Source organism: Sphaeramia orbicularis, chromosome 22 (assembly GCF_902148855.1).
Source record: "Sphaeramia orbicularis chromosome 22, fSphaOr1.1, whole genome shotgun sequence".
NCBI lineage: Eukaryota > Metazoa > Chordata > Actinopteri > Kurtiformes > Apogonidae > Sphaeramia > Sphaeramia orbicularis.
Genome location: NC_043978.1, coordinates 12,466,117 through 12,478,562, shown reverse-complemented (window position 1 = coordinate 12,478,562; position 12,446 = coordinate 12,466,117). Strand labels below are relative to the sequence as shown.

General features: G+C 33.0%; 1 protein-coding gene across 1 annotated transcript in view; it reads right to left on the bottom strand.

The window, feature by feature from the left end:
* The window catches only part of gphb5 (glycoprotein hormone subunit beta 5), a 36,856-nt gene extending 28,319 nt beyond the window's left edge, over nucleotides 1-8,537 (bottom strand). Inside the window, exon 1 of the mRNA XM_030127240.1 lies at nucleotides 8,391-8,537. Coding sequence (XP_029983100.1) covers nucleotides 8,391-8,419 — 29 coding nt within the window. The 5' untranslated portion in view covers nucleotides 8,420-8,537. The remainder of the gene's footprint in view (nucleotides 1-8,390) is intronic.
* Nucleotides 8,538-12,446: the final 3,909 nt, after the last annotated feature.

Genomic DNA, 12,446 nt, shown 5'->3' with positions numbered 1-12,446 from the left:
CACTGAGAATGCCTTCAAGATTTTTGGAAAATATTTCAGGTGATGACCTCATGAAGCTCATTGAGAGAATGCCAAGAATGTGCAAAGCAGTAGAAAAAAAGCAAAATGAGTCTATTTTGAAGAATCTAAAATCTAAAGCATGCTTTGAGTTATGTCACACTTTTTTTAACTACATAATTTCATATCTGTTCATTTATAGTTTTGATGCCTTCAATGAGAATCTACAATGGAAATGGTCATGAAAATAAAGAAAAACCAGGTGAGTCCAAACTTTTGACTGGTAGTGTAAATAAATAAATAAATTTCAAGAGAGAGGTTTTTCTGTACAGTGGCCCAGAGGTGCAAAAGGCCAAAAAATTATACACTAGCCCAAAAAATTATACACTATAAGAAAAAAAAGACAACAGCCCAAACAATTATCCACTATAAGAAAAAAAGAGAACAGTCCAAAAAATTATCCACTATGAGAAAAAAGAAAAAAGAGAACAGCCCAAAAAAATGATTCACTATTAGAAAAAAAGACAACAGCCAAAACAATTATCCACTATAAGAAAAAAAAGAGAACAGTCCAAAAAAATTATTCACTATTAGAAAAAAAGACAACAGCCTAAAAAATTATCCACTAGCCCAAAAAAATTATCCACTATAAGAAAAAAAAGACAACAGCCCAAACAATTATCCACTATAAGAAAAAAAAGAGAACAGCCCAAACAATTATCCACTATAAGAAAAAAAAGAGAACAGTCCAAAAAATTATCCTCTGTAAGAAAAAAAAAGAACAGTCCAAAAAAATTATTCACTATTAGAAAAATGACAACAGCCCAAAAAATTATCCACTATGTATTTTAAAGTAACTTTATTTTTAGCGCACCAAACCCCAGTTCCGGTGGGTTATTCATTAGCATTAGCCACATTTGCTTAAGGCTTTAAAAATTTTCAGCCTATGCTTTTTTTTTTTTGTGGTGGCCTTAATTTTAAAGCAAGAGACCTTCTGGGTAAACAGCGCCCCCTTAATTGAAAAGGTGGATGACATTTTTTTTTCTTCGAGTGGATAATTTTTTGGGCTGTTTTCTTTTTTTTCTCATAGTGGATAATTGTTTGGGCTGTTCTCTTTTATTCCTTTATATTGGATAATTTTTTGGACTGTTCTCTTTTTTTTCTTATAGTGGAAAATTTTTTGGGCTGTTCTCTTTTTTTCTTATAGTGGATAATTGTTTGGGCTGTTCTCTTTTTTTCTTATAGTGGATAATTTTTTGGGCTGTTGTCTTTTTTTCTTATAGTGGATAATTTTTTGGGCTGTTCTCTTTTTTTTCTTATAGTGGATAATTGATTGGGCTGTTCTCTTTTTTCTTACAGTGGATAATAGTTTGGGCTGTTCTCTTTTTTTTCTTGTAGTGGATAATTGTTTGGGCTGTTCTCTTTTTTTTCTTATAGTGGATAATTTTTTGGGCTGTTGCACCTCTGGGCCACCACATTTCTGTCTTTAACACAGAGGAGAAATGAACACAAGGAGCTGCAGTCCTGAAGGAGATGAGGCTAAAACTCCAGAGTATTCACATGTACTATGTCACAGGTGTCAAACATACGACCCATGGACCAAAAGTGACCCACCAGAGGGTCCAATCTGGCCCATAGGATGAATTTGTAAAATGCAAACATTACACCAGTCACTTTTCCATTGACCCTCAAATTGCACAAATATAACTTGCACATAAAAATGTACCTACCTTTACCTACAGACTGACTTTAACCTTTAGAACCCATTCAGTTCTGTTTTTTGTGTGTCCTTTAAGGCTGTGCACATATTTCCTGTTTTTTCTTGTTGTATCAGAAGTAAAGAGACTGAGAAATAAAGATGCATGTTCATTTCGACGCTGCAAAAACAACAAATCTAAAGGCCGCCTAAAACTTTTGCACAGTACTGTATGACTGGTGTCAAAAAATCAGTATTTTAATCAAAAGTATTCAATAAAGTATTTAACCTGTATTCATTTGCATGCCAGAAGTTATTCTTAGTGAAATGTGTAGATTGTACCAGAGTAGCTGACTTTTTTTCCTGGGAGACCCACAAAAGAACGAACACATGTAGCCATCAAAAGAGCCCGTGAATTTACGGAAAGTTACAGAACGGGGCGGGCAGAAAGAATATGTGAGCTCATGGAAAGTTTCAGAAAATGTGGTGTACAAAAGAAGTACATGTGAGTGGAAATTTTGGACATTCTGGGAAATAATTTACATTTTCTGGGAAAAGTTTAACCCTTTCATGCATGAATTGTGAGAACCTTAGTGAAGATTTTTTACTTCAGTGTTTTTATTCCTCCTTAGGCATGAAAAAAACAATGCAATCGAGTTTTTTTGTCCTATGGAGTTACAAAAATATCCATGCATTTAATTTTTGAAGTAAAGAAACGTATGTTTAAACCTTTCATGCATAGTGGTCACTACAGTGGACAGCTATTCTACAATGTAATTTAATCTGAACTTCTGTAACAGCACCTGCATAATATCTGCATGAGTGAATATAAAGGCTAGGAAATAAAATGTTATTAATATTTAACCCATAAAGACCCAGCGCTTCTTTAATGGCAGTTCCCAAATGATTTTTTTCTCTCTATTTAACCTTTCTTAAGCATTTATCACCATTTATTGTTAAATTATCCTCAGCATTTAGCATTTTTTTCAGTGTAGAGTAGGTATTTTCCTATATTTAATCTGTTGATCATGTTGATGTTCATTGAAGCTCAGAGTAAATTGAAAGGTTATTAAATCAGAGACAGCAAAAACAGAAAAAAAGTGACTTTTTCAGCAAATGTATCATTAATCAAGTGTGTCCAGCCACTGTCATTGATCCAACTCCATGGGTTTTACTGGTGAATCAATGTTGTAGAAGATGACGGTGTTTCTACGGTAACTACGGAGCCTCTGAACATCCAAATGGGTCATATCTGATGACCATGAAAAGATGACAAACTGTATTTTACACCAATTATTTACATTTTCATGCAGTTAAAAAATGTCCAGGTGAGTGGACATTTTTTTAAATCCATGGTTCATCAAAAAATTTCAATCGCATTGTTTTTTTCATGCCTAAAGAGGAATAAAATCACTCAAGAAAAAAAATATTGACTAATGTTCTCATAATTCATGCATGAAAGGGTTAAAACCCAATAGCAGAAAGTGATATGAAAACAATGAAATAAAAACATTTTTAATGCTGCCAATCTGATGTCTTCTCACATTTTAACATATTCTAATGCTAGTAATTACTCACTTCATGGAGATAATATGCAAAAAAAAAACTTCTTGTCTAACAAATAATAATTGATATACACTTAAACATGTTAGTGCAGATCAGGTTTATGAAGAACAGCAAAGTTACAGTAATGGTCTGAATGTCAGTGTATGGGATGGTGCGTAAGTGTCCACTGTGTTGGCTGATATGGAACTAAAACATCAAAACCCATGAATATACAAGAGAACAGCTGGAGAAGAACTGTCCACTGGAGTGGCCTATGTATGAAAGGGTTAATATTTATATATGATAATCAAATACTGGGAATTAGTTGCATATGTTTATGTTTTGACCAATCCTGACTGACACCAAAAAGACCATACCCTATCGAAGACAAGCTAAAAAGGGGGGCTTCCAACGTGACTAGATTAATGTTCAGAATATGATTAAAAATGGGTATGGTTTGTAGCTAAACCTAACCTAACCTACTTTTGACAATATAAAAGTGGTTTCCCAGAGTGAAAAGTCAGTTGTTTCTGCAGGTACCAACTCAGTGTTATTTTATGCATGAATAAACACTTTATACGGCTACAATTCTGCTCCGATTTTGACTTGACTCTGTGTGCATTTACTTGACAAAGCTCCGCTACATAGATTAGGGAGGACAGAGACATAAATTCAACATGCCAGAGTACAGTGTGGAAGAGCGTCAAAAGGACCAAAGACGTCTCCCACCTGCTGCAGTAAATTTTTCACGACATATACTTTCAGCATTATTTGTTCCAGTTCTACGTCTACATTTCGTCTTTTGCAAACTAATATGTCTGTTAGGCTGTTCATGTTTTTGTTTGCAATTTTTATTCAAGCAGTTAAAAGAGTGTTGGAGGTTTATTTTGTCTTTATTTTAGTGTAGATTAACATTAGTTGCTTTTCCATTGACCCTCAAATTGAGCGAATATAACTTGCGCATAAACCTAATGAAAAAATGACAATTTTGCCAAAACTCGTTTTTCTATTAAAAGTTTTTGCGCTGGCAAGAGGTGGTTTTTTGGGTGTAGTGCAATAGAAAAATCACGCAAAACTGCAATGGAAAGACCTTTTTCTGCAACTAAAGAAGATGAGAAAAAAAATGGTCAAAATTAAACATAAATAAGTAGCACAATGAATAGATAGATAGATAGATAGATAGATAGATAGATAGATAGATAGATAGATAGATAGATAGATAGATAGATAGATAGATAGATAGATAGATAGATAGATAGATAGATAGATAGATAGATAGATAGATAGATAGATAGATAGATAGATAGATAGATAGATAGATAGATAGATAGATAGATAGATAGATAGTTTATAAACATCAATATTTCCTATTGATTGATGGTAAATTTAACAAATAAAAATTAGAAAAAATAAAAACGTAAGGGAAGATATGGACAACCATGAGCATCAAAATGAGTAAAGACCAGCAAATAAACTGCAAAATTAATGAAAAATGAACAAAATGAGACACAATTTATTTTTAAAAAATGAACAAAATGGGAAAGAAAATGAACAGAAATAAACATAAATAAGTTGTACAATGACAGACAGACAGACAGACAGACAGACAGACAGATAGATAGATAGATAGATAGATAGATAGATAGATAGATAGATAGATAGATAGATAGATAGATAGATAGATAGATAGATAGATAGATAGATAGATAGACAGATAGACAGATAGACAGATAGATAGATAGATAGATAGATAGATAGATAGATAGATAGATAGTATTGTCTGATATGTTCTGTTTTATTAAATGATAAACATACAGATTATCACTGAAAAAACAATAAAGACATAACCCAGGTTTCTATTTGTTTATGGACCTGTAAAGTCCACAGATATTACAGATCCACTGCGCTGATAATAACTCCACAACCAGCAATAACACTGAGAAAACAGCATTAGAGCCACAGCGGAAAATAAATATTCAAATGTGGAAAAGAAAAAAAATAATCCTAAAAAAATAAGAAGTACACAGTAATGACTGAGGATGAACTGCCTGAACTGTGTGGTCTGTCTGCTCGGGGATATTTAACCATATATCACACATAAATAAACCACATAATCACATTTATAGACACAGTTTTACTGAAACTCCAGCTCCTCCTGCAGGTTTCACCAACAGTAGTATTTGACCCTCAGTGTTTGTTTTATTTCTACTGAACTCATAATGTGGAAAAGTACAAGTGGAAAAATCCAGGCAAGTCAAAAGGAAGGAAATTAACCCTTACAGACCCACAGCTATGTCTGTGGTGACTTTCAGATGGATGCTTCTTTGCGGTTTTTCTTTCTTTGGTGATTTTTCACCATTTATTATCATACAGTTCTCTGAATTTTGCATTTCTGAGTGAAAATCAGGTATTTTCCTGTGTTTCATATACTGATAATGAATGCTTTTTTAACCCTTTCATGCATAGTGGTCACTACAGTGGACAGCTATTCTCCAGCTGTTCTCTTGTATATTTATGGATTTTGTTGTTTTAGTTCCATATCAGCCAACACAGTGGACGCTTATGTATCATCCCATACACTGTAATTCATACCATTACTGTAAATTTGCTGTTCTAGATAAACCTAATCTGTAGTAACATGTTTGATTGTAAAAAAAAAAAAAAAAAAAAAAAGCTAATTGTGATTAAACTGTAATTAACAGTTTTGTTTTGTTTTTTAACAAAAAGATTATTTTTTTTTGCATATTATCTCCATGCAGGTATTGTTAAAATGTGAGAAAACATCAAATTAGCAGCATTAAAAATATATAAAATGCATCTCATAGTTTTCACACAATATATCAGTAGATGCATGTTTCTTTGCCTCTAACATGGAATGCATGATTTTGTAACTCCATGTAAAATTGGTTCATTAAAAAAAAAACAAAAAAAAAATTAAATCACATTGTTGTTTTTTTTTCATGCCTAAAGAGGAATAAAAACACTTAGGGAAAAAAATCTTGATTAAGGTTCTCATAATTCATTCATGAAAGGGTTAAAGTTTGTTTTTGCTGTTTTTCAAACTAAATATTCCACTTCTGTTTTTCATTTATCATTAAATGTTGTCTATTTAACTTTTTCTTGGACCCAGGGGGAATAGGTATTACTGTGGAAACAACTAATGAGGATCCTGAGTTTAAATAAACAAATGAATAAATCATATAAAATGTAGCTGAAATTGGTCACAGTGGTACAAAAAACAAGTAATTCCCCTCAAATGTATTAAAAGTAAAGAAATAAACCTTATTTCAATAAGCTATTTGCTAAATAGTAGGCACTAAAAGGAAAAAAGTTATAATAAACAGTCAAGTATAGATATCAGTAACAAAGGACTGAGGATGAAACCAATGTTTAAATTCATATTATGGCTGATTTTACATTTATTTAATTAGTTTCCGTTGTTGCTATGAGACTGTTGCAGAGACTGTGACATATGAGTTACTACGATCAAATGTCCATAAAGTATAGAAGAATTAAGAAGGTGGAATTTCTTTGTTTTCAATTGAACTCTGGGAAACAAATCATTATAGAAGAAGAAAAGCACTCGGAGAGCGCAGACCTCGGCCAAAACAGACACCCCCCCCCGATCACCACCAAAATTTAATGATTTCTTCCTTGTGCCAGTATCAACATTTCCTGAAAATGTCATGAAAATCCGTCCATAACTTTTGGAGTTATCCTCCTAGCAAACAAACAAACAAACACGCATGCAAACACACAAAGCAAAGTGATCACAATACCTCCTGGCAGAGGTAAAAATCACAGAAAAATTTTGTCTTTAAGGCTGTTATCATTATATATAATAACAAATACATGTAGTTCTTTATTATTTAGACATATAATTCATGGAAAAAATATCTGATTGATAGATAGATAATTAACAAAATGAATAAAAATGAGAAAAAAAAAAAAAAAGCAAAATTAGGGGAAAAAATGGAGAGCCATGAATATCAAAATGAGTAAAGACAAAAAAATAAATAGCAAAATTTTAAAAAATGAAGAAAATGAGACAAAATTAATACTTTTTTTTTGTTTTTTAAACAAACTAGGCAAGAAAATAGATAGACAGATCAACTATTGATTCCAAACTGGGAAATAGTTTACCATTGTTGTTGGGTTGTTAGGTACTAATGTAAGGAATGATGTTCAAAGGGATCATGTGGATGTGGACAGGGGTCTGGATCAGCATGCATGGAGGTCTAATGTTCTAAAATATATGTAACTTTCACCTTACATGTGTTTTTCTTTAATTTTGTCTTTAAGGCTGTTATCATTATATATAATAACAAATACATGTAGTTCTTTATTATTTAGATAGATAATTCATGGAAAAAATGTCCGATTGATAGATAGATAATTAACAAAATGAATAAAAATGAGGAAAAAAATAGCAAAATAAGGGGAAAAAATGGAGAGCCATGAGTATCAAAATTAGTAAAGACAAAAAATAAATTGCAAAATTTAAAAAAAATGAACAAAATTAGACAAAATTAATACTTTTTTTTTTTTTTTTTTTTTTAACAAACTAGGCAAGAAAATAGATAGATAGACTTATCAACTATTGATTCCAAACTGGGAAATAGTTTACCATTGTTGTTGGGTTGTTAGGTACTAATGTAAGGAATAATGTTCAAAATTAGGAAAGACAAAAAATAAATTGCAAAATTAATAAAAATGAACAAAATGAGACAAAATTAATACATTTTTTTGTTTTGTTTTGTTTTTTTAAACAAACTAGGCAAAAAATAGATAGACAGATCAACTATTGATCCCAAACTGGGAAACAGTTTTTAGGTACTATTGTTGTTGGGTTGTTAGGTACTAATGTAAGGAATGATGTTCATGTGGATGTGGACAGGGGTCTGGATCAGCACGCATGGAGGTCTAACGTTCTAAAATATATGTAACTTTCACCTTATAGTTGTTTTTCTTGTATTTTTTTTCTGCTTATGGGCAAAGAACTAAATATGGTAACTTGATTTTCTCCATGACAATAAAAAAATTAGAAAAATTTGACAACAGTATTACAGTCTTGTTGTGTCCTCCAATAACCGACTAAGGTTGAAGCGTTGACTTTCAGAGTATTTGTATAAAGGGTTAAAGTTCAACTCACCATTGTGTCGTCCTGGTCTTCAGACTCATCTTATCCTGGAGATAAAAACTGAGACTGAGAACAATCCAACAGTTCAGGTAGAAGGTGGTGTTTTCAGAGTAAAAGCCTCAGACCTGTGGATCCAGGTCCCAGGTTCTTGTGCTCAGACCTGAACCACCTGTTCATGCATCTGACAGAACAGGCCTTTTTATTATCATCCTGTCTCTGCCAATCACAGTGGGAGAACCCTCAGCCCGGCCTGTTTTCAAGCCTCCCGGGCCTTTTCCTGCCTGTCACCGGTTGTTCCCACTCCATTAGGTTGATTAAGGGAAGAGTGTGGCCTTTTGTTCGTATCCATCCACCTGGAAAAGGGGGAACAACGCCGTCAAACTCGGCTCCTACCTGCGTCTGATCTCAGTCGACTCAGCTCAATTATGTGGATCCGCAGACTGAGCCGGATCCTGTTCTCACATGCACCATCTAATGACTTCAGCCCGGAGCTTCTGCACCTCCGTTCCACATTGTCTCTCGCTTTTCAGTAGGTCTTTTTCTTTTTCCACATTTGCTGGCGAGACTTTACCGCCCAGGCTGAAGGTATGGTATGTGTGATGAAAGATGGCACAGCAGAAGAAAAGGTGACGGAAAGATATGAAGAACACTGGAAAAAATCCAAATCTTACCAAGTGTATTTGTCTCATTACTAGACAAAATATCTCATCACACTTCAAATAAGATATAATCACCTAAAGAGGAACTTTTCAGTGAGATATAAGAACTGATTTTTAGACAATAGAGCTGGAAAATCTGATTTCAAGAAATCTTACCAAGATAATTTTCACTTGTTCCATTGGCAGATTTTTTTTTTTTTTTTTTTTTTTGCTTGAATTAGAAAAAAAAAAAAAAGATCTTGAATTAAGCAAAAAAAAAAAAAAAAAAAAAATCTTGAATCAAGTGAAAACAAAATCTTAAATTAAGACAAAAAAAATCTTGAATTAAAAAAATAATAATCTTGAATTAAGCACAAAAAAAAATAAATCTTGAATTAAGCAAAAAAATAAATCTTGAATTAAGCAAAAAAATAAATCTTGAATTAAGCAAATAAATCGGCCATTGGAAAAAGTGAAAATTATCTTGGTAAGATTTCTTGAAATAAAATTTTCCAGCTCTATTGTCTAAAAATCAGTTCTTATATCTCAATGAAAAGTTACTCTTTAGGTGATTATGTCTTATTTTAAGTGTGATGAGATATTTGGACTAGAAATGAAAAAAAATACACTTGATAAGATTTAAATTTTTTTCAGTGCAGAGGCCAGTAACTTAAGATTTTTGTCAACTATCATCCATAGAACATTTTTATCATGAGGTATTTAACCCATAAAGATCCAGCGCTACTTCTGTGGCACTTCCAAAGGAGTTTTTTTCTCTGTATTTGACTTTTACTAACTGATTTATCCCCATGTATTGCAATATTATCCTCTGTATTTTTTCTAATGAACATCAGGTATTTTTCAATATTTAATTTACTGATCATGTTCATAAAATGATGCTCATAAAAGCTCATGCTAAAGTTGAAGGTAAACACACAAAACTCTAATAAAGTGACTTTTTCAGTAAAATATATCATCAGCTGAACATTTTACTGATTGATGCTGTTTTTGTTCATTTTGTTGCTCATTTTATAAATTGTTTACTAAATGTTGGTAAATTTTTTGCTTATTTTTTCATGTTATTTTGGATTTTATTTTTTTAAAGTTTGTATTCATTTTTGTTAATTTTATTTATTATATATAAGTCAAGTGTCATTTCTCCAATTCCACGGGTTTTACTGGTGTTATAGAAGATGACAGTGTTTCCATGGTAACTACGGAGCCTCTGAACGTTCAAATGGGTCATATCTGATGACCATGAAAAGATGAATAACTGTATTTTACACCAATTATTTACATGTATTAACAGAATTAGAAGAAGAAGTAGATCAACAGGTATTAAACAGTTTAGATCAGTAGATGGTTTTGGTTGTTTTGGTCTTTATGGGTTAAAACATTTCCATCCTCCTGAGACCTAGGATAGTTAAAGTTTGGACTTTTTACATTAAATAATTTTATTAATTGGAAACAGTAGTCACTTTTCCATTGACCTTCAAATTGCACAAATATAACTTGCACATAAAAATTTACCTAATGGAAAAACGACAATTCAGCCAAAACACTAATTTTTCCATTAAAAGTTTTTGCGCTGGCAAGAGGTGTTTTTTTTGGGTGTAGCACAATTGGTATATCATACAACCAGAGTCACATGAATAAAAAAAACAAAAAAAACAGATGTTGACGGACGTTACAACAAGTGAAGAAGAAGAGTTTTAAAAGAAACATGTCGTGGTATGTGTGGACACACCAGGAAACTGAATCATTTTTTAATTTAGAACAAGATAGAGAAGTAAAATATAATAATAATACTGAACATATCTGTAAATCAACACAATATTTACGTTCGTTGCCATGTTTATGGAATGACTTCTCGTGTCATCTCACGATAATAATATAGTAATAATAGATATATAGATAATAATATAGTGATTTAATGGAAAAACCAACATTACGCACTTCTGTGTTTTTTGACACTTAGTAAATATCGATAAAGTTTTGTGCAGATGTCCAATGGAAATGCCACTAATGTAAGGCAACAGTTTTTCAGATATTTAGTCACAAACACAAAACTATTTTTCCACAAATATTTCATGGTAATATTTGAAATCTTACAGTTTTCATTTGGTCTTTTTCTTTTTCCACACATGACATTTGCTGGTGAGACTTCCCCGCCCAGACCGAAGGTGGGGGATGGGTGGCCAAAGATGTCGCAGCAGAAGAAAAGATGTGAAGCTGAGGTAAGAACTGATTTGGGCGAGTAAGAGCCTCGTCGAGAAATTAGTACCATATATAGATCAGTCCTTGGGGGCGAGGCCTGAACCGGGGGGGGCAGCATATGGAGGCAACTGAGCAGAACCGCACTCAAGTAGTTTGGGAAATGAATCTTTAAAAGTAAAGTTGAAAGTTGGGGCCAAGCAATTAAAGTTAGATTAGAGAAAATATTGAGAAGGATGAGTCAGGGGCAGGTTCACACTGCTCCGCACACCCTGACATCCCCACTTCCACAAAGAATTACCCACCGAAGGCTATTATTGAACAGAGTGCACGGTGTGGAATAACACAATGCATATAATTGGATAAGTGCACGTCTTAGAATGAGGTTAATTGTAATCTAGTAGTAAGAGTGTAAACCGGATTTCCACAATCCAGCTTTTATGTGATTATTCACAGAGCGCAAATGAAAGATTTTAGTTTAACCCTTACAGACCCAAACGTCCACCACCGACCAGAACCATCTACTGATCTAAACTGTTTAATACCTATTTAACCACTAATCCTATCAATACATGTAAATACTTGGTGTAAAATACAGTTATTCATCTTTTCATGGTCATCAGATATGACCCATTTGGATGTTCAGAGGCTCCGTAGTTACCATGGAAACACCATCATCTTCTACAACATTGAGTCACCAGTAAAACCCATGGAGCTGGATCAATGACAGTGGATGGAGACACTAGGTTTATGTTCAGTTAATGATAGATTTGTTGAAAAAGTCCCTTTTTTTTCAGTTTTCTCTGTTTCTGACATAAAAACCTTCAACTTCAATCTGAGCTTTTATGAACATGTACATGATCAGTCAATTAAATATAGGAAACTACCTGATTTTCACTGAAAATACACATTAAACAGAGGATAATATTATAATACATGGTGATAAATCACTTAACTAAAGGTTAAATAGGGAGAAAAATTCATTTAGGACTGTAAAGCAGATACACATGGATGTGCTGAGTGCATAAAGGAGCCAGGACACGGCTTTGTGTGTTGGATTAAAAATGGATCAAACATGTGTTTCTGCAGATCATTAACCTCATAGTATAATGGTCTAAGTCACAGGTGTCAAGCATGCGGCCCGGGGGCCAAATCCAGCCCGCCAAAGGGTCCAGTCCGGCCCTTGGGATGAATTTGTGAAATGCAAAAATTACAC